Source organism: Passer domesticus, chromosome 2 (genome assembly GCF_036417665.1).
Source record: "Passer domesticus isolate bPasDom1 chromosome 2, bPasDom1.hap1, whole genome shotgun sequence".
Classification (NCBI taxonomy): Eukaryota; Metazoa; Chordata; class Aves; order Passeriformes; family Passeridae; genus Passer; species Passer domesticus.
Window position 1 is genome coordinate 102,327,518 of NC_087475.1, and position 23,850 is coordinate 102,351,367.

Below are 23,850 nucleotides of genomic sequence, written 5' to 3' on the forward strand. Positions count from 1 at the left end.
GTAGAAATTCCCTATCTAAATACAGTAAAAAGGAGCTCAGGTGATTTCTTCAAGTTCACACAATAGGTAGACACTGACAAAGCCAGGACTAGAGTTAAAATGTCCTGGCATCTGCACCCAGTTTCAATGGCACAGCCTCTCCTGTCTGTGCTCCTGTCTTGCTCCTCATGCTCATTTCTATACAGGAAAGTCTCAGCCATGCTACTTCACCTTCCAGTTCTACTATTTCCTCACTGGCATGCAATAAAACCAGGGACAAATCAGTGACTACCAGACAGCTAACCTGGGCCAGACTTATTTCAGTCAAATTGCTTTCCATTTCTCAGGATAGAAAAGACAGAGATTGTCAGAGGAATCCAACACTTTATAAGAGGTTTACATTTGTTGCTCCCTTTTCTGGTCAAATGTCATAGCTGAAGCATGTACAAGTAGTACTGGAAAAGGGAACCTCAGAACACAGAATTGCCTAGGCCAGCCAGCACCATGCAAAGGGCAACCTAACAGATAAAATTCCAGTGTAAGACACAGGAAACTTGAATGATTTGACTGTCAGTTAAATCAAACACCTTATGAGGTAAAACAAGGGAGATAAAACATGTATGTAATCTTCCACACTGCCTTGTGTTCCCAGGACTGTTGTAAAACTTATTACAGAAACTCATATAATTGAACTCTGATCATGTTCAGACAAACCAGTGACTACAAGGATAAACTGGGAAAAATACTTAGCTGAGCACATATACAGTTTTTTTCAGACTACTCTTAAATCCTCCTCATGCTCAGAGTTCTGAAAGATAAGGCATGGTCTCATGTTTCATGTTGTCAAGCAACGTTTTCATGATATGCTGCTGCACTGGTAATGTAGCCAACAACCAATGCTCCATCACAAGCTACTTTTTAATTTGCTTTCTAAATCACTAATGGTATATTTCATGTGTGGAACTCATCATCCCCAAGGCTGTCAGGGATAGAGAGGATACCACAGCTCTGTAAGAATCAAAATGATCCTCTGTTTCACTGATTGAGAAAATTATTTTCCTGTGGTTATTCTCCAATTTCCCCCTGTTTTTTTCTCTCCATAGACATCCTGCTTCCTTCTTTTTACAGTCTGTTTGGCACTGCTGTAACTCCTGAAGCGTCAATCTTCAGGGACCAAGACATGCCTGTGATAATATATAATTCACTCATTGTATAGTGAGATTACCATATGCTACTTATACTCAATTTTAAGAGGAGATAATTAAAATGGATTAGATGTGAAAGACCTACTTTTTTATCTCCCCCAAGTCTCTGTTTCTCTTTATTTAATAGTTTGCATGTATGATGGTGACATCCATGAATGAAATCCACTTGCTGCTCTTCCTTGCACTTGTGAGGAGTTTGTCCCTACTTGGCGAAAGACATTCACTCAAAACACTAAGTCCTTGCTTTCCTGATGGCTTTGCCACACACAGGACTGTGGTGTGTACAGACAGGCCTATATGAATGACACATGATGTGGAAAATGAAAGTGTGTCAGTTAGAATAATGTCTGATTAACTTACAAGAGGCTGATTGTATTTATGGAGCTCATTTTTGCCTTGGGCAATCTATGTCCCAGAGTTTGTAGAAAGTTGGTCTCCTCCACTCTAGATCCTGTTAAGATTGTGCTAGAAAAAGACCTTAATTTTTGCCTGCTTATGTTTCTAAGATACACTGGGTTGCAGCTTTTTAATCTCAGCTTCAAAGCCTTCCTGGGATTTCTCCTCTCCAAAGAATTGCAAAACTTTAGTTTTTCTTTTTTGTATGCAAATTTTTGTGCTTCCTAAGTGAGCACTGTATATTCTTTATTCCTGTGATTCTTCATTTTCAAGTTAGAGAAAACTTTGCTCAGTGAATTAAATGTGCATGTTCTTCCTTCTGCTTCTTTATTTTGTATTTGGCTGGTATTAGACTGCAATATGGGATGATTAGAATCATAGAATCCTGAGTTGGAAGGGGAAGAAGCAATGCCAGCACCTGGCCATGGTTCCCTTTTCCAGCCGCTGTGCTCCTGGTGATGTAGGCTCTGCAGCTCTTTGAACCCTAACCATAATGGATACTTGGTGCTGACACTGAGGCCATGGAATCAGAATCCTGAGTTGGAAGGGATCCCCAAGGATCATCAAATTCCACCTCCTGGTCCTGCACAGCACCACTCCAAGAATCACATCATGAGCCCAAGACCATTGTCCAAGAGCTTCTCAAACTCTGCCATGTTTGGTGCTGTGACCACTTCTTGGGGAACTTGTTCTAGTGCCCACCAACCCCAACCAAAGGGTGAAGAACCTTTTCCTAATATCTAATCGAAACCTACCCTGAGACAGGTGCATGCCATTCCCTTGTGTCTTATCACTGGACAAGAGAGAAGAGGTCAATTCCTGCCCCTGCACTTCCCCTCATGAGGTTTCCCTTCAATCTCCTCCAGGCTGAAGCCAAGTGACCTCAGCCACTCCTCAAATGACTTGCCCTCATCCCATCACTGTCCTATCACCAGATTAGAAAGGTGTGGAGGCAGCAATGTTGGTGCTCTGCTGTGATCCCCTTGACATGTATTTGGCAGCCTTTAAACCAGTATTAATCACAGCATGATATATGGGAAAAGCAATGGTGCCTTATAAAGTGCAGACAGTGCATACACTCTAGCACTGTATTTCTACAATATTGTGGGATATATTGAAGTAAGTCTACATAGAACATGGAAAAATAGCAATCTCTAATATGTTTGCACCCATGTGAAAGAAGAAAAGGAGGTCGGTTTCTGTTGCATGGAAAGCTAATCAGACTGTAGTTTTTCAAAGCATAAAAACATACAGAGATATAGAGGCCTTTAAGTTACTGAATTCAGGTTTATGATTAGACTCTTCCGTGACTTCTCTTGTGAGCCCCCCAAACAGAAAGATTAATTCAAATATCTGCATCTCCCAAGCTTCTCATTTTTTCTGTGGATCTTTCCAGGACCACTTTGCCTGGCTTCTTTCAACAGGCCTAAGGAAAAGTCACCCTGACAGTGGGAACAGGGGTCTCCCCTCTATTTTTGTAATGATCCTGTCCAGCACTGGACAAGACAGCACTTTATCTGAGGCTGCACACATAATGATTATTTTCAGGAGGGTTTTTTGAAGTGTAGCTCTCTGTGGGTTAAGGTAAAATTATTCTCCCAGGAGACAGTTAGCTCCTAAATGAACTTTTGAAATGATTTATCTACCCAAATCTTTCCTTGCCACTACAGTTCATTTTTTAGGGCATTCTCAGACCCACACAAGTAAAATATTAACTCATGATTCAAGATGCCTATCAATTTCCTCAGTTGGTATTACTTGTAGTAGCTAAGAATGCTTTAGATTTAGATTTAGGTTTAGGTCTTCAGTATTATTCTTTATTTGACTCCAAAACTGAAGTGCAGTTGTAGGGGAAATAAAGTGCCTAATCTCAGAGAAGTTATTTGTAAACCAGTCTTTTTAGCTTTTAGAACAAGGATGCAAGCAGATATATTTGACTGTGCTCTGAAGGGAATATTTTTCTGAATACCATCACTATCTATGTAGCATTTTAGCTCCTCATCCACAACAGAGAGATGGAGTACATAAACAGACACAAAGGTAATCTTGGGATTCAGGACTCTTGATCCTTGCAATTGTACATTTTGTACCAGTTCTGAAAAGTTGATCTTTTTGTATATGTACATGTCTGCTGTAGATGTCTAGAGGAGTTTTTAATTTAAGTGATAAATACAGGTAAGTTGAACTTAAAAGTTTACATATACACATGGAATTGAAATTATTGCATCCAACAGAGAGGCATGGTGGGCAATGTTTCCAGGTTCTTCTCCATGTATCACAAACCCAGCATTTATTTTAAGATCTGATGTTAACAAATCCACTGCTTGGTGAAAGAAATACTCTTTCTCTAAACTAGAATGTCTCTCCAACAGCAGGAAGAGCCAAGGGCTAAAGCAAGCAAAACAGTCCTGAACCCATGACAACTCTTCCATGTAAAATACATATCCTTGCTTTGAAGTCTCATAACAAGCTAGAAAAGGCAGTTTTGGCTCAGTGGCAAATATGGTTACCTATGTTATCTCAACAGATCATAAACTATATACTAAAGCAGCTGCAGTTTTAAACAGAAAGGTGTTGATGTTGTGTTCCATTGTGCTCCACATATATTCTTTAAATATTTTCTCATTGAATCCCATGTTTCTGTACTCACAGCTACTGATGCCTCTGACTTACCAAGAGGGATTACAGCAGTTAGCCTCAGTGAAGTACAAAAAGACTTTCTGACAAAACCCCAGATTTACTTTCTTATAGTAGTATGTGAGATCTAGAAAATCTGTGGCAGTGTGTGTAACATCCAGGTCTGGACCTTCTGCTGCAGCTCCACCAGTAATGAATTTGCCCTAACCTCACCTCTACTTGAGCTTAATTCCCCCATATCTGTAAAACCTACAGGAGGATGCCCTTTTTTAGTAGATACAATTTTTCTTATGACCTGTTAGTTTCCTCTCTTCCACTTAATGTTGCCTGGTCAGCTTGCAGGGTACAATGAATGCTCACCATTTCCTTGGATGGATGCAAGATGCATTTTACTCCAAGAGAAATGAACTTGTTTCTGCACCATGCACAGTTAGGCCCCTATTTGGGATCTGTAGTTTTCTGCAGGGACTCAACTTCAGTGCAGTAAGGCCAAGAAGTGTTCAGTGACACCAGCTCCCTGGATAAGCCCTCCCTCCTGTTTATCCTGGGGACTGGCAGGCTGGAAAACAAAATCTAAGTCCATGGTTGTAAAGGGCTTTCTGTGACTCCACATGCAAGCCAAAGGGAAACACTCTTACCTGTGTGTACAAACATGTGCTTGACGTAGTTCTGTTTGGCGGTGAAAGTCTTGTTACAGAGAGTGCACTCGTAAGGCTTTTTTTCGCCTTGCCCACCCGCTGTGCTGTGGCCTGCAGACGGGGCCAAGGGCTGTGGGGCCGGCAGCTGGGCAGTAAAGGTTGACAGGCCGGGCTGGGACACTGTCACAAACTGTGTCTGTTGGCCAGCTAAAGGCTGGGGCAGGCTGAAGAGAAAAGGCTTAGGGCCACTGCCAGCAGACTGCGTGGTGAAAAGGGCAGGCAGGTAGGTGTTGCCAGCTGTTCCAATGACCTGAGTGTTGCTGGTCAGAGTCAGTGGCATCCTTAGATTGCTGGTGAGGGTTTCTGTCTGGCGTAAGTAGATCTGTGTGGTTGGCAATGGCTGGGCAACAGATGTGTTGACAGAAGGCTGCAAAGCCCCCTTTTCGGTGCTGTTATTGACTGTGAGCACTTTGCTGTCCATTTCAACATCATTGCTTCTCTCTGGTGAGGAAGAGTTGGCATCTACATGTTGCTGCTGCTGCTGTGGTTGAGTGCCATCAGCAGGGACATCATTTTGATCTGCTTGAGTAGGTTCCTGCTGCCCATCCCGGCCCAGACCAGCCATAAACTGCTGCTCCATGGAATCAGGCTCAGTGCCAATGGAGGAACTGACACCCGAGTCAAAACTCTCCCCTTTGGGCTCGCTCTCAGTGCCTTCTGCTTGGTCAGTGTCCTCAGTGCATTCCTCAGACTCATTGCGCTCAAGGATCTGCACCCTCTGTTGGCCATAGTAGTCATAGTCATCCTCCATCTCCTGTTTAATATGGATGTTGCCCATCAGGGTTTGAATTCGGACAGGGCGGGGCTGCTTCCGGCAGTGTGTGGTCTCTGGAGTGGTGGAGAGGTACCGCTCCATCTGCTGCGACCGTTCATGGATCCGGGTAATCCAGCTGGGGTCTTCTATGTGATGGTCCCTGGGGAGTCCCAGGGCTGTCTCATGGTGGCTGACCACAGCTCCACTGTAAAAGGAGCGCTCCCCACTGCCATTTTGCATGGAACAGGCATAGAGGGCTGAATAGATCCTGTCCACACTGTGCTGTGAATGGCTCTGCAGGTAGCCAGACTCTGTGTCAGTGCTCTGCCCCGATGTGCCTGATTCAGGTGTTCCCCTGGGTGTCTCTTGGCCAGAATCCTGAATCACTGGGTAGACATCTCCCACGTTTTGTGAGACAATCCTTGTGCACTCATCAATCACAGTCTTGATCTGCAGGATGCTGGCGGCTGTGAGGATTTGGAGGGCCTCTGACTGGGAGACCCGCAGCACCCCGCTGTACATGAAGTCAATGAGCTTTTGCACAGACTGGACTGACACCACTGAGGGGATCTCGATGTCACTGTAGCCCAGCAGCAGCTTGTCCTGGAAGAAGGGGCTGCCAGCTGCCAGCACGCAGCGGTGGGCGCGCAGCATGCTCCCGTGGATGCGGACCGTCACGTCACAGAAGTGGCCACGGTTGCGCTGCTCGTTGAGGGTCTCGAGCACGGAATTGCTGAAGTTGTGAAGGTTGATGCTATGAATGCGCTCTGTCATCCCCTTGCAACTGATGTTACCTGCAGCAAAGTGGGTGACAAAAGCAAACAAAAAAAGAACAGAATGAGTCTTGTCCTCTGCAGGGTCACAGTGAGAGTGCTGGCAAAGGCAACTTCCCACTGTGTAAACAAAACTGATCACACTGGAAAAACCACATACAGAGGCATCAGTAAGAACACATCATTTTGTATTGCTACAAGTAAACTTCCCTACTCAATTCCAGAAGCTCAAGTCCTGAATCTTTGGACAAAACCAAATGGAGACAGGTGTAGCTAGACCTGAATTCCAATCACACTCCTGAGATTTGGACTTCCTATCAGTTTATAAAAAAAAGCTTAGAGCCAGCCAATTGTAAACACTGAGCACATGGATTAAAGCTGGATTTTAAACTCTGGATTGCATTTGTGCCAGACGAGATCAGAATCTATAATGACCCCAAGCTGTTAATGTAAAGAGTACATATGAAAATATGATTTCAATCTAGATTGGTATTTTAAGAAATTTAGATCCTGTGTTGCATAGTAGAGTTACATGTATCAAAAAAACTAGCAGTCACTTTGTAAAATCCAAATCTGGTTCAAGATTTAGGCTGTAAATGTTCCTAAAATCCCACGCAAAGTTTTGTCTGGGGTTGTGGTTTAGAACATTTGCTACCCAATAGTGACAAACAATTTTCTGAAAGAATCCAAAGCAAGAAGTTAATATGAGCTGTCCCCTTCATTTTTAGCATATCCCAAGTTCTGACTTGCACCAGAACGCCATCAAGTAGAAACAAATGTTCTCCTGCTGTTATTTACTTGACAGAAACTGGAAAATTACAGACATTTACTCCAAGGAAGATTTTGTCTTAGTTTGGCTGAATAATCTAAATAGAGACAGTTTAGAAAAGCATCTAACCAATTTGGATGCAGAGCTAACATAATCTTCAAAATTTACAAGTGACTGAAAAGAAATTTCTCAATCTGCCAACCCACTGTTCCCTATCTTCATCTTGCTTGCTTTGGTTTCAGTGCTTTCCCATTTCCTTTCCTGTTCTTTACCAAATTTTCATCTATTTGGATTTTGACAGGCAGAAACTACGGTATCACCTTTTAATTATAAAGAATCAATTGTCCCTTGAATGGTAAACAAATAAAACACTATTAGTAATTCTTTTAAGCATTTGTAGTACATGCAGCATCTTGGTTTCTAGAAAATTAGACAAAGTAATGCGAAATCACCACTGGTATTACAGGCATTTTGTCTTGCATATTCCCACCAAAGATCTAACCACTCTTGCCATAATAACTTGGTAATGTGTGAGCATCCAAAAAGAGAAGTTGTTAAATGTGAGTAAATTAAACTAACTTATTGTCACTGTCTAACAAATGTACAGAGCAAATAAATAGCACTGGAAGCAGTTCACAGGCATACACAGGCCTTTTAGCCCAGCAATGTCTCTCTGCTCCACCCCAAGGAGTGCTTTATGTCTCATCCACAGGCAGTTGAACACTACTCACTGCAAGTTGCAGGCAAATGCGGCATCCTCCCTGCTCTGCCTTTTTCTTCCCATTTATTCACTACATCTCAAGCACCCTATGTTCTGGTGTTTCCACGAGAGAAACCACCTGGACAAAAGTGGCTATTTTAATTCTTTTAAGTAGCTGATGATTAAAGGGAAACACAAAGGTCAGGAACAAAGGGGCCAAGCTGTCTGAAGAAGTCCCATGTCAACAGATGTAAACCAACCTGTACCAAAAGGTCACTAATTTCCACATGTGATTAGCATGCTGAGGGGATGCTCACATAGAAGAAACAAGGAGGAAATCACCACCAACGTGATGTAAGTTGTGAAATACAGCTGTCTTGTTCATAAGCTTAGCCAGGAAACCTGAACTTCTTTCTCTAATGGGACTGATCATAGGACTAGAAAAACATCTTAGAAACTGGGAGACTTTCCTTCAAGGGCATTGTAACTATTATTACACAAAATAATGTAGAGAAGAGATGTATTTCCTCCTCCTTCCTGATAGAGCAATTCTCCAGAGGCCTCCACAGCAGTTCCAGATGCTTCCCTGCCAAACGTGTCAGACTGTACAAGAATCCAAAATGTATTTACACACAAAGTCAGAATCCTTGGCAAAAGCTTCATACCAGTGGGGCAACCGAAGAGTGGAAAATTATTGATAAGTAGGTGACTTACTATAGACCATAGCAAGTGACTGTACCCATTTATCTCCATCTATCTTTGAGGAGTATCAGTGACTACTTGGTTTGCTCCTAGGACTCACTTTCACAAAAACACATCTCTCTGTTAGGTTTTGTCAAATGAGGTATTTCACAATAAGAAGAAATTTACAGCAGTCTAACCCAATAACCCCAAAATCCTACCTTTAACATGCACAATGCCAGAGCTGCTACAGACAGGTCACTTGACTTGAGAAAAGAAACTTTGTTACTATGCTCCTTGGCAGACAAAATTAATTTTGTGAGCAGAACTCTGAAAAATGCATCCTTAGGACAACTCCTTTCCAGCAAGGTGTGACATGCATCATGAGACTGAATGACTTCCTGGGAATGTGAATTCCACCATTTACCCACATATCATGTACACAAAGGAGGAAGGACAAGATTCATCTATAAGTTTCAACAGCCATTCTCAGGTCCTGGCTGTGGGAATCAAGAGTTGTGTAGCTACAGTGTATTTGGTTCTGTCATAGTTTACCATGGGTGGAATTTAGGGAAATCCTTAGCCATCTTAATGAAAACAGGCAGTTGAAATTGATCCTGGCTACAAAAAAGATATTTGTATGCATTTGTAAGAGTGATGTGAATAGCTCTCCTATAGGAACTGATCTAGGATGCACTTTGTGGTGTAGGAGCTGGTCTGAAAGCCAACTGAGCACTTCATAAATGGCATTATTTTTTACTGCTATTAGAGTTTGCCCTTAAAAAGATCCTCTCATTGTTGGAACATCTACCACTTCTTCAACCGCGAAGTAATCGAAATTTACTCCTTGAGGCTAAAAGAAGGATGGTTGGAAGAGACACACAATAAATGGTAAAAAAGAGCAAATACGGATGTTGAGGATGATTTTTCTAGGTCACCTTCCTTGACATTCAACACTGTAAATCATATCTATCCGAAGTCCAGGCAAACAAATAATTTGTGTATGTGTCAGAACCACTACTACACAAGTTACATCAGTATAAAGACCAGTTTTAACAAATTCCAGGGATTGGTCTGTAGCAAAACCTGCTGTTCAAGGCAGATCCTTTCCCTCTTTGCACGAAATCAGGTCCAGATCCAAGTTTTATGGTTGACCCCTATTTCATGCTGTTCTAAGCTGAAAGTCCAAAGGTGATGTTGCTCACAAAACACAACTTGCCAATGCAGATTCTAAGTAAATGCCACATTCTGACAAAGACTCCTAGAGCCTTGGACAAGCCAGAAAGTGTGTCAGCTCCTCACAGGGCCCAGCTGCACACACACACACTCACCTACTTGTCACTGCACAGAATGCCCAGCTCAGGAAAAAGACTCCTGTCTAGGGCTCTCCTCAGGCCTGCCACTCTTTTAAACTCAAGACAGTGGGAAACTTTATGTGAAATTCAAGTGGTCTTTGTTAAGTACTCCCTTTTATTTTTGTCCAGTAAACATGATGTAGAGATCCCAATGGACTTATTCTGAGAAACTCCTGTAAAATGGTTTTGTCCCCTTTCTGTGAAGCAAGTTCTGATTGGAGGGGTATTCACAAACCATATAGGAAAGAATGGGTGTGAAAATGCAAAGGCCATTCTTACCCAGATGGGCAATGAATAGGCATTTGCCAGTTAAAAAAAAAAAAAAAAAGGGCAGAAAAAAAAGAAAGGAAAAAAGCCCAGACAACTGCACAGATTATGCACATTTGAAATCCTCCTGGGATACAATTTGAAGCTGGCATGGTATAAAGGTGAAACATATTACTGTGCAACTTTGAAAAAAGCTTCATTTGCCCGTATGCAAATGTACCGATTAAACTGTCAGGCTATTCACAGAAACATGCATGGAATTCATCCTCAACTAGTAAGAAGGAGCACAACGTGGATGGGAAAGGAAAAAACTTTTGTTGTGTAATACATGACTGAATGCTTAGATTAGTGTTTCCCTGAATCTCATCCACCCCTCCTGCTGACTTTTATGCTATGGGCATTCAAAATAAAGTAGGTTTTACCATGACAATAACAATGACAAGCTCTCCAAGTACAGTACCAAAGGCGAAGGCAATGGCAGAAGGAAACAGCAGGCAGTGGACTCCTGGAAGATACTATAGAACACTGGAAGTGCAGCAGCAAGGTACATCGAGCATGGCTTGAGGCAGTTTTCTATTTGCCAGAGTAACCATACACAGACCTACATGAAGCTAGAAAGTAATGGCTCGAAATAGTGATTCTTTTTTTGGTCAGAACCATAAAAAATTATCTACAGAAAACACATGATGCAGTAGAATCAAAAAGAACAGGATATTGAACACTGCAGGCCATACACAAATGGATAAGCTGTACATGCGAAAATGCTTTTTGCAAGGTTTTTTCTGTACAGCCACTAGATGTCCCTTTCTGCAAAGCCAATTGCTGAAAGTCCTAATGCTCATAATTTAAGAACATCAGAGAATTTGATTTTCTCTAGTGTTTTTTAAAATCACGGTATCTCAAAGCTCATTGCACAGTAATGACTACCATTCTAGAAACACAGTGGTGATGAACGCATCACAGCTACTGCAACTCAGCAGTAGCTCAGAACCTCAGCACAGCATTCACCTGAAGCAAAACTGCCCAGGATGCTGGAATCCAAGCTTTTTTTGAAATTTACTGTGTACTCATTCGCAGGAATGACTAGCAGAGTGAAACCCAAAGGCTGTATCTTGCTTTCATACTTGTGGGGAATAGAGAATAATTGTTCTGTATCCTTGAGAACTGGTGGGCTTGCTGAGACAGATGTAGTTTTTGCCTCAATCTTGCACAGAAGAATTTAGAGAATTGTCTGGCAAAATATCTCACTGATGTCTCATTTAGACAAGATAACTAGCTTGGTATTTTTGCCTAGTTTGTCTTTCCAACAACTTTCCCAAGCCTTGCATTGAGAAGAATGTGCACTTTGAGAGATGGTGGAAAGGTTGGAGACACTACATCTCCTACAGAATATGGTGTCTATGTTTTTAATTATCAAAGTGACAAGTGTTTCCCTAGGTGGGAGAACACCTTGGGCTAGGACCAAGATGTAGAAGTTAGGCTTGGTAGGTGGCTTCTACTTCTGGAACTGCTTTTCTGTGCATCAGTAATCCAGCCACTAGTTCCTGGGAGCACAAGAAAACTAATAACCTCCTGCTGCTGGAGACAAGCAGTATCATCTAGTCCTTACTCTTTAACTCTACCATGTGTGGTTTTGGAAATCTTTAATCCTTGGTTTCCACATCAACTGTTGGATGGCCTCCTGTTTGTATCAAGTGGATGCATTATATTCTTCAGAGAGTCATCTAGTCTACTATTTTTCCTCATGTGGGAATAATTTACCTACACTATCTCTTCAGAAAGCTGTCTACCATGTTTGTAAAAACAACACTGCGGATTTCCCCTACCTCCTCAGACAGACAGTCTATTATCTTTTTAGCAAGAGAGATTTCTTAGTATTTAAATTTGAAACTGAGATTTCTTAGTATCTAAATTTGAAACTGATCACTCAACCCCTTTCCCTAACAGACAGGGAGAGCTACTGACCATTTTCCTCTTTACAGCATTCCGTTATATACTGGAAGGTGTCTCACTTTTCTTCTTTACACCTGTCTTTTCTATAAAATACAAAGGTCTCCAAATAATTCTCACTGGTTATAGGTATTCTCCTCCTTTTTATCTTTTCCATGTTCTTTCAGTTAAAATGCACCCCGAACACAGATCAAGTATTCTAGCTGAAGGAGGTGAATGAAGGAGTTGCCTATATGTCATTGTCTATGATACTCTTTAAAGACATTACAGAATAAATAACCCCAAGCAAACAAAGCCCTGTTATCAAAACAGATCTTCCTTAAGAAAGATGCATGTGAGTAAAGAATCCTTATGTTGGAATGAAGATCTCAACTCTTTCATAAACACAACAGTTCACTCAAGATACAGCATGTCCATCACAATGTGAAAGCTGCTACAGCCCCACAATTTCTATAGGAAGTTCTCATTTCCATACATTAGTGTCTTGTATTCCAAACTTTGCACCTCAACAACTGTGAGTACTTTCTTCAGCTTCAATGACCTGATTTATCCCAATTGATAAAGCTTTATTTTCTGTTGTTATCAAGTTAGTTACTATAAAGCTGGATTAACAGAGCAAAAATTCCTATCTAGTGTTTACACACACCACATTAGTCGTGCATCAGCTTCCAACTCTCTGGGACCAATTTAGTGGAGTAGCATTTCTTCCACTCAAGGAAGTGACCAGAATTTAAATCCTGAAAACCTGACGTGTGACTTCTCAGTGCATCTCAAAGATGGGCAGCGAGCAAGTCAGCTCTGCCTGCTCAGACTGATTCTTCTGAATATTTGGCCTCATTCTAAACAGGGGCCTGCAAGAGGAAAAGCTTCTACGGAGTTTAAGGAACACAGAAGAACATTTGTATCCTCAGCAGGAGATCTGACCAGGAGTAGCCCTTGCTTTCTGTTGCTTTAAAGGTTTGCTGGAGTTTTCACCCAATCATCTGCTTGAACATCTTGAAAATCAGTATCTCCTTCTATAATATCTACCCAAAACAAACACCAGATGACACTACACAAATTGCCCTAACCCTACCAGATTGTTGTTAGAATCAAAATATGTAGCAGTCTACATTTAACAGGAAGTACTGTATTTTTACCAGCATAACATCTATTAATATGTCAGTAATACACTCTATGGAAGAAAAAATCACTGCGTTCTGAAAGCTGTCAAACTTCTCTAAATTTTGTAGCTAATAACTACATTTGTTTGAAAGACAGAAATGCATGCACACACAAACACAACCTCATTCTCCAAGGAGAAGGCAAATAAGAGTTTGCTTAAACTTTTTTTCAGGACACTCTTTCTGCAGACTAGAAAATGCTCAGCACATTTCCTATACATGATTTATTCAGTTAGTTGCCATGTCCTTTTTAGCATTTACTGAATGATGAGATATCCATTTTACATAAAACTGAAGACTAAACCATGGGTGCTCTCTACATAAATTGGCTTCTATACCCAGTGGATACAAGTCCCTCGTGTCAAGCACAAAAGCCTCTATTTCAGGCTCCAGGCCTGGGGGGGCAGGCAGAGAGTCACCTTCCTGTGCTTTGCCTGACACACCTCAGGAAGTGTCTATTGGCTCTAATCCTGTTTGCTCTGAAAACCACAGGTGGCAATGTCTGTGCCTCAGTTTGCTCCACACCAAGAACAGGAACAGCATCGTGCACCCAATCCTGTAGGCCTGCCGCAAGGAATTGTTTTGCATCCTTGGATAAAGAATACTACAGAAATATCAAGAATTAATTCCACAAATTTGTTCAAATTTTATTCTCCAGGCTCTCAAAAAAACTAGTTTTCTTCTCCAAGTACTCTAGTGCCTTAATTCTTCCATTCCTCTTTATGGTCAGCATCCTACTCAAAATTTTAAAACACCAAGTAAAAACTGGCTCCAATTCATAGCAGTGCAGTCACCAAAGCCAGTGTTACAGCACATTCAGCTATTTTTAAGTTAGGGAAGTAATACATTTTGAACCAGGATATTTACTTTCCCACTTTTAATCCAATTTGTGTACTTGCTATTTTAGAAATTCCAAAAACACTTTGAAGACTGTATAGGCAAAAGCTATTTTTTATTCCAAAGCACATATTTGGGGTCCAGTCAAGTATATCTCCACACTAAACAGTGGCACACATATACACACACTCTCATTATCTCAGTTCCTCTTGCAGACCTTGTCTGCAGACTATCTACAGCCATGCCATTGTATCTCCATAGCACAGAAATGAACTGCATTGATGGGGGATACTTCTGTGGGTATCTACACCACTTCCAAGCAACATGTACAACATTACAGAAGAAGCCCAGAGCTGTCATCACAGCTGCATTAACAGGGATTTCAACAGGATGTGGCCACATCACTTCAAGGGTGTTCATTCTTGTGCCCCAATCAGTTGTAATCTATTTCTGCTAGTGAAATGTAAGTTTGCCAAAGAGCATTTTAATGCACTTCTTTAAAATGTAGAAGGAAATCCTCTCAACTGCCCTCTTAAAACAAGAAACAGAGAAAACAACATCTCCACATGATGGCACCATTTCCTAGGAAGAAAAATGATGCTGTGCTCATCCCTTCTTCAGTAGGGAACATTTTCATGTTCTACATGAAATCTGTTTCAACTACACTCTCTTGTTCCCAGAGAGCTCATGCATGATCCTGCCAAGCCCCAGCATGGTCCAACTGTTTTAACTGGCTATAAGTGTAAGGCAGTTTGGCTCTTTAAAAATCTAGGTGCATCTATTGCTCGTTTCCCTCCCCAGTGCCAGGTGCTGTTACTTGGAATGCATGTTTCACTGGTGGACCCACAGCAAAAGTCACTGAGGGGGAGATGGGCCAGAAATGCTGGTGTGAGCACTCCCTACTCAAAAAAAGATTAGGGGGATGCTTCTTGGGAAAAAAAAATTCTTTGGAAAACATAGATAAACAAGGTGATTTGTTTTGCTATTCTATGGTCCTGATAAAAAGATTACTCTAGTCCTTAAGAATACCTCCACCTGCTTTACAGGCTTTTGTTTAAATCCTGACAGTGTATTTCAGACTGAATCCCCATAAGGCAAGTGGATAAGAATTGCTTTCCATTGTCTTGATGTGGGAGACTGTATAAACTTTTATCCTCTCTCAGAAACCTTGTTTAGGGAGGAGATGGGGCTGGGGATGGAGGTGGGAGCTGTGTCCAGACATGAAATTAATTAAAAGGCTAATAGGTGCAAATATATTAAAACATGTCTCCAAAAGAGACACCTGCTCTTCTATGAACTCCTTCCTGTTCCTCTGGCAGTGTTAGGTGCTCCCCAAGGCAGAAAGACAAGGAGAAAAAGCTTATCAACCTGAGTGTGGTTAAATACAGTAAAGCCTAAGAGCCTGTGGGCTTTGGTTAAAAGGAAAATATAGATTAAAACCTCTTAAGGTAAATACCTGTTTAGAAGGGTTCTATTCAAGCTAGAATCCTGTACAGGGAGCGTTTGTAGCAGCCTGTTAGGGAGATGGTGCAGTCAGTTATGGTTGAATTTTGTGGAAGAGCACTGCTTATTTCCTCCAGATACACTGAAAGGCATTTCTCTGGAAAGAGATTGTGTTCTGGTCACAGAACTATGGTTGATGGGACAAACAAGAGATGGATGAAAAATTGTAAATGCCAGTCCTCAGGGCTGCGAAAAGATTCTTATCTCATCCGGTGCCTCTGTCTCAGCCTCTGAGTAGAGAAAGCCATCACATGAAAATGCTAGATCTTATTTGGTTATTTTTTCCATTTGGCTTTTTTAATGTACTAGTGAAAGAGTAATTGTTAACCAGTACAACTGGGTGCTTTTTAACTAGTACAACTGGGTGAATATTTCAACTTAGAAACATTGTGAGACACATATTCATAATGTTTTGGACTGTGGTTTCTTTATTTTGAGTTTATGGGCCGAGTGGTCCGGCCTGCTTATAATTCAGATTTAAATATCAGTGGGAAACAGAACACACTCATGTCTACAATACTGAAGGCCACAGGAAATGTTTCTGTCCTCAGTGAGACCTCTGCAATCTCTAGGACCAGACGTATTTCCAAAACCACCTACTTAGCTTTGATGGGAATAGAAATGTATGGCAGAACAAGCTAAACAAATAAATCAAGGCAATAAGCAACATTCCTGCATGGCTTGATACCATCAGATGGAACTCTAGTATTAAATGTACATTGCCAGTTCCAATGCTTCCCCCCATCCCTGGGGAAAAGGCCCTAGAATTAGATGTATACACAAGCATTCAGACACCAACAGGTGATACTAATGCAGTGCATGGGAGTTATTTCTCAGGTCTGCCTTAGGCTCATTCTACCCTGTACACTAGAGATAGCATCTGGGCGTTTTACTTTTGAATACAGGGAATGTGCCCTGCTTGGAAATGTAGCACAGGATCAAAGCACAAGGTATTCTTAAAATTGACATGGTTGCCCAAACAGGCAACCTGAACTTGAAACTACAAGAAGCCCCTTCCTCTGTTTTTATTTCCTGTATCATACCCCTTTTCACACAAAAATTGCTACTTTGTGGGTTTCTTCCTCTATCTGTGTAACATCAATAAATTACATGTTATCACTCCTATCATCTAGTTGTAAAGAGCCTTTCAAGATTTTTAATAGATGCACAATATTGCTACACTTACATTTTCACTGGTTAAGAACTTAAAAATAGCTGCTGTGAGATTACTCTTAGTTTATACTACTTCCCTCTCGTGGGCTTTCAAGAAGAAGCATTTCACCACATGTCACAGATTGATACAGAGTATATACTGCACATCCCAGCCGGGCAGAGATCCTTTCAGTGTTTAATACAACAAAGCTTGGATGACTAGGGGTTCTAGGATTTATCTTTTTTTCATAGGTGCAGTTAATTTCTCAAGGAGGTATTTGTGCTGACAGATTCTTCAATTCTCATTGTACTATATTTCCTGAGTGGTAGATACATAAGACTGGCTCTCATATTATTTTAACCTTGTGAATGACTCCATGGACAATGAAAACAGCCACAGAAAATATAAATGGGTGGCACAATGGCATTCCCTCCAGAAACAACAGCATTTGGTGTCCTCGGGAATTCAAATGCATGGTGCCAGCCAGGACATGCTGCTGTGGTCTCCATGCACTGGGATGCCAGGCAAACAGCCTGATGCAAATGAAGTTCAGCGACATTCTGACGGCTTTCAACTGACTCTCACCCATGGAGTAGATCAAACACCACATTTCTTGTGAACGTGATTTTACTCTGCAACACTTCCTAGCACTCTTTATAAACATTAGTAGGTGGCATTAAACAATCCCTTGGTTTTATGTTTCAGGTTCTCTCCCACTACCATGTTAAGGCTTCAGTTCAAAAAAAGGTTCAAATGAAAGAGCTCCCTTTGTTCAGTTGTTCAGTGGAGAACAATGCAAGAATTGTTTTGGTTTTCACTAATTTGAATACTGGTTTGGCCATACCTTGTTCTAAAGTTACTGAGGAGGATCATAGCACAAAGATTACATGGCTATTCTACCACAGGTAAACAAAGGAGGAGAAAGTGACTACTGAAGCTTAGAGGAAAAGAGCAAAAAGCTCCAATGCTAAATAGATCATAGTGGTGAAAAGGAGCAGGAGGTGACCAAGTATGTTCTTACACCTGTAACTTTGGAGCTGTGTAGCTGCAACAAACCAGGCCACTATGAACCAGTCAATGTTTCTTAATGTATGGAAGGTGCCTCCGTACACAAGGGACTAACCATGAGAGATGCAAGCACTGAGCTGCTCAACATTTTAACAACCCACAGAAGGACAAAAGGAGATGGAGATGCAGCTGTTTTAGTTTCCTTCAAGCAAGAGTCACCTGTCAAACATGAAGTATTCCTCTGAAGACCGTATTAGGGAAATGGCAGATTTGGTTTAGTCTTCTCACCCAATTAAAAAGAGATGACAGCAGTAGCATGTATGGTTAAGATATGAACTAAAAATGATTGGCATTATTATGTTTGACATCCTTCAAGCAGATCTCAGAGTGACAGTTTTGGTATGTGCAACTTTGAGAAGAACAACTACTGAAAGGAAAAAAAGAAGAGCAAGTTAGTCAGAAAGTGTCTGAAAGGAAAAGATAAGGAAGTAAAATCCCTAAGAACAGCAGGGAGGTGGCCTTAATAACACTTTAATAGGGTTCATATGCATATCCAAGGACAACAAAAGAAAAATGAGGAAGTAGGAAATGCTACAATGGTTAAATAACAAGGTATAAGAGTTCATTAAAGCTGAAAATTTTTTCTTCCAAACATGGAAATCATGCCCAAGTGACATTAATAGAACTGAACATAAACTGTAGCACACTAGATGTAAACCAAAGATTAAGTAGAGCAAAGAGGAAATTTAAAGAAAAACTCACTAAGAGCATAAAGAGAAATACTGTAATAATACATTATTTAAACATATCAGACAGAGAAAGTTAACAGAACAATGATTGGTATCTATGAAGTGTTGCAGACTATGTGGATTGAGAGATCAGGTAGGCAAGTAATAGTGTCGGTGTGTTAACAAGACTACTATCTATGAAAGCAGTAAACGTAAGCAAGGACATTACAGAAACTCTTCTGTGGAATTGACATTATTGGTTAATTTTCAGGATGGAGTATGATGGAAGAAGGTAAGCCAGCTCAAGGGGAAAAGAGGAAAGCACTTCTCTGGAGATTTACAAAAAAACCCCCAAACTGAACCAAACACAAGCCCCACACACAAAACCACAGAAACAAAATCCCAAATGTTAAAAAAAAGTACTAGAACATCTTGATACATTGAACAGGGACAGATATTTGTATATATCCATCAGTTCCTCACTTCATGAGTGAAGCAGCGGAAATACATACAGAAGAAGATATATGGAAGACTATGAACATAAAGAACAATAATTAAAATCTTGGAGGGGGCTGACTCTGAAGACACAACCAACTAAACTCAGAAGCAGACTGCAGACATCTTAATGGACAGTTAGTGTGTCTCTCACGGGCTGCAGCATGATTTACAAAAAGAAACACTACAGCATTACTAACTCAGTCACCTCAAGAATGGAAGCTATGGAACTGTAAAGAGCAGTAAGTCTTATCCTTTTCCCTGGTACTTATAAAGTATAGATACACTGTAGAAATATCTTCAAGATGTCCCCTGAAATCATGGGAGTTAGGAGCATGCACGGCAGTTTTAAACCAAAGCCAAGACTATGCATGTTATTACTGACAGTTCCCTAAATGGAGAGCAGTAAGAAAAGCACTGAACACCACAACCTAACACCAACACAGTATTACAGGGGCATCAAATAACAGAACCAACATTTAGGATAACTAGACAAATTTTCAAAGGCTTCTGTGTGTTACAAATGTAAGTGATTTATGCATCAGTGAGAGTTGGGCTCCACAGTTGCTTCTGAAAACATACTCACTGACTTTGTAACTGAAGTACCATATGCTATTAGTCATTTCTCAAGAGACAAAAAGCCCGAGAGACCAACCTGACAAAACTCACTTAGTGCACTGATTAGAATATAGAGACCAGTTCCTACCACTAGCACAACATTTTTTGCTGCCAGTTCTTCAATGTATTATGACGGTTTTTTCAAGAGGCAGGGTGAGCTCAGCTTATAGTTTTGCATACCTGTATTTGTACCTACTTTTGTCTCCACACAATTCAAGCAACACAATTCAAGCTTCTATGAAAACACAAGTTATTCCTGACTGATACTTCTTTGATAATTTTACAAACAAAAATACAAGTGCACTGGACATAGGAATCACTTACAACTATGAAAAAGAGCACCAGTTACCAAACAAAATTTCAAATGTTCTGCAAGATGAAAGTATAATTAAGTGTTGTAACATCAGTATTTGAGAACTATGGATAGCCTTGCTTTCAGTTTAGCTTTCTACAGAAAAGGCCTGTATCATTATTATTATAGAATCTAAAATACATATCTAAACATACATAATTTCTTAGGTCATGAAAAACAACCAAAAAATATTCAGCATTAGCTAAGACATGCCATAAATAGATTAGCAAAAATTCAGCTGAAATTACTATTGACATACTGCCTGACTCTCTAAACAAGGAAGCTGCTACAATCAGGGGCCTCCTGTCTTCATTGAGAGTGAAGACTATTTGAAAGCTCCAGAGCAGTTCCTAGGGAATCAAAGTCACAAATTTCGAGAGAGAGGGAAGGCCATCAGGGCATGTAACCATTCTCTTCCTGCCACAGAACCTCAAAGAGAAACACAGGAAACCTAAAAAGTAAAGATGAGGCCAAACCACCTTTAGATCTACCCAGTCTCTATACTAGCCCCAGACAAATCAAACTGGCAGATTCATGGGAAGGGAATGGTGGGTCCCTCTAGCTGCTCACTCTTAATGCTCTTTGGAGTTCAGGAATCTTGTGAGGTTCTCACTCTGTCTTTTCCTGTCATGCTGGAAGGCTAAGAAGCTACAAAAATCAGTACTTAGAAGGAAAAAAAAGCAAATACTCTGCTTCAAAGTTCCTATCCTGTGAAAGCAGAAAAATGCTGGAATTGGACCAAGTCAGCCATGGTACTTGAGCATGTAGGGGCAAAGAGTTCAGATGTGGTCTATCACAGACACTGTTTATAAAGTGCATTCTATTTAATGCAAAAAAACACCACCATCCCTTGCTAAAACATAACTTTAGAAAGTCCTCCCTTGTTTCAAATACCTGCCAATGATTGTTTAACAGATTTTTAAAAAATATTCACACCTTACTTTTCTTCTCAACTCATCCCTTACCAGAATCTCAGGTCTCTGCAAGAATTCTGTGTTCACTAAAATCATAAATACTGCTTCAGAAGTTTTTCCAGTGATTCTCCAACCTGCCTCTCAGTCTCGTGGAAACTCTTTGCAAAGATGTTGCTTTTGTCTTGTCTGGAACAAATTCCTTCACAGATGGACCATCCAATGTCTAAGAATAACTCTTTTAACTATCAATAGAGACAAAGAGATTCCGTTGCACTATTCCCCTAGGATTCCTTTGAGTTTGGACACATCTGTTAAGATGCATACATCAGAGCCTGAATGAAGTTTTTGTCTGATTGTATCTTTGAGAATTCGTGAAAGTTTCTGCCAAAATGATCTTATCTCTTGGCAGACTTGCAAAACTTATACAGTTATAGATGCTTTCTGACAGACTCCTGAAGTAAGTTGCCTATGCAGACCAAACCAATTTAAATACAGCCAGGTCCTGATGACCTTCTTCCTCTCACCGAAATCTTTAGAAACTTTACCTGAGGCTGTTCAGCCTTTGAACTACAACCTTATTATGCACTTTATGCATTCTCTATCCATAAGCAAGGAAATACGTGAAAAAAGTGAATAGAACAAATCTCATTGCTTTCCTTTGCTTTTTTATAACCTTTCCATAACTTGTGCTTGTCCTTGCTTAAGCACCTTTCTTCTGGGTAAGCATATAGATCTGTTTGTGACAGCTGAGTAGCTAGATGTATAACTCAGCCGGAGTTCTATCAGCTGACTCTATCACTTAATTCCAAATTAATTCAAAGTGTTTTTCACCTGCTAAGCCCTCCATGAAAATAGTTACCTCAGGAAGCACTTCTTCCTCTGACTTGTTTCTCCAACTGTATTGCATTTCCCAAGACTAAAAGAGATGGAACTGGACATGGTGCATCCTGTGTTCTGGATTTAGCTTCAAGGATTCATCTGTGCTGGAAACTGTGTTCAAACCCAGAAATCTAGGACCTAGTCCTACAAATCTGAGGAATAATGCAATTTCACTAGAAATAAGTGGCACCAGAAGCAGCATGTAGAATATACTATGCTACAGAATGAAACTCTAAATTATGTTGTGCATCACATATGACTTTACCCAGGTTTTTTTTTTATTAAGTATTCATATCAGTATGACTGGCATTCAGACTATTGCTTTAGGCTTTCTTCACCTCTGCCTTTTACAGCTGAGGAGCAGATGGCTATCACGGAGTTTTTATTTCCTTTGCTTGGAAAAAAAAAAAAGATCTGAATCATTCCAAAAGCACCCTGATATTTTAAAGTAGATTGGCTTCTGAACATTTCTTGTGATAATAAATGTGGTGTTGTTTTCTGCCAAGCACTAGTGACTGTGAATGCAAAATGGTCAGTGAAGATTTGAATAGGTGGTCCATAAAATCCAAGCCTTTTTTTTTTCCCAGATACATAAATGAGGCCTTATGAAACCATCTGTACATCTGTGCATTTTCCCAAGAATTGGGAAACTACCATGCTGACTTTTTCTGGGTGCTTCTGGTATTTTCAGAGAAAATTCCTCCCAAACATTCAGTCTAATTTTAGAACGAAAGTATTTTTGTATTATTTGCCATCCACTAGAAAATCCCCCAGCAGAATGAAGAATGTCCTTTGAAAATGAAGTATCTGCCCAGCTGTGGGCAGTAGGATGGTCTGGGCAAGGGAAGAAAAGCAGTGTTGTGTTGTCTAAAGGTAGAGGGAAGGACAGAAAGTCTTGCTGGCCCAAAGAAGAGCAGCATCACCATGGGTCCAAAAGTTGAGAGGAAGAAAGATGTGGCAATGTAGCTCAGAGGGGAGAGGAAGAGAAGGACAACGAAAAAGATTCTAGAGTGAGGAGAAAGAGTCAATGCAAAAGACAGGTCACATCAGAGGTATGGAGAAAGCATTTGTAACTGCAGGGAAACCCATTTTTAATGTTGGGAGCCACAAAAATCAATCTTTTGTGTGCATGAGCATTCCAGCACTAAGGATTGAGGCAATATTAAAAAAGAATACCACTAAACATGGTAGAAAGCTACAGTAAATATTAATCGTGCCTCATTTCAGTTCATGTGGGTTCTTTCTGTTTTGCAAGGGCATACCAAACACTAATTATATGCATACCACTCCTAACAAATACAGCCTGATAAAGGTCATAACCCATCATACATAACTGAGAGATTTTCTATTGCTTTCAAAGTACACTCAATCAGCTAAGAGAGATCAATACCACAAGAGGTCTTACTATTTCCTGAATTTTTGCAGGACTCCAGATATATTTTGGGAACTAAATTTCAACAATTCACAAGACAGGACAATGTTAATGCTGAAATTGCTATTTGCTAAACCCATCTTCTGAAAAAAATCCCCCACACTTACAGTGTGAAAGGAGCATCTAACCTGGGCTGGCAGTTTACTTCTATTTACAGAATAGGGCAATTGTTTAGGTTGGAATAGGCCATCACCTGAAAGGTGACTTGGGGACACAAAAAACTTAGGGGTCAAAAAGACACTGTGCACAGAACAGGTAGAGCATGACGAGCTTCAGGCTCCACCTTCCCCTGCTGCCCTCTGCCAATATTCCTCACCCTGAACTTGGCCACCTCAGAAAGCAAAAGCAGGAGCTCATTCTCCAAGTTCCCTACAATCCCTGCTGGCCTCTGTCCTAAGATTGCTTTCATGGGTTTCCATTTGTACTGTCAAAAAAATCAGTGTGAGGTTTCAAATCCCATTTACTAATGAACTCTTTCATCTTTGTGAATGGGATAAAGGGATTCTTTGTTTGAAAATAAGGATTATTTTTTTCTTGTTGTTCTGCTCATTTTTTGCATCTTTTCACAAGCTTTTTGTTTTCAGAAAATATTACAAGACAAAAC

At 40.6% G+C, this 23,850-nt stretch overlaps 1 protein-coding gene across 38 annotated transcripts in view; it reads right to left on the reverse strand.

Annotated features, from left to right (window-relative positions):
• Positions 1 to 23,850, reverse strand: part of ZBTB20 (zinc finger and BTB domain containing 20) — a 469,842-nt gene that overhangs the window by 27,418 nt on the left and 418,574 nt on the right. For 37 of the 38 annotated variants that reach the window (XM_064410184.1, XM_064410185.1, XM_064410179.1 and 34 more), the window contains one exon: positions 4,856 to 6,463. In XM_064410184.1, the coding sequence (XP_064266254.1) occupies positions 4,856 to 6,443 (1,588 nt within the window). In that variant the 5' untranslated portion in view covers positions 6,444 to 6,463. Of the gene's footprint in view, positions 1 to 4,855; positions 6,464 to 21,794; positions 22,134 to 23,850 lie in introns of those variants that run through there. The other variant, XM_064410211.1, reaches the window with a different exon arrangement.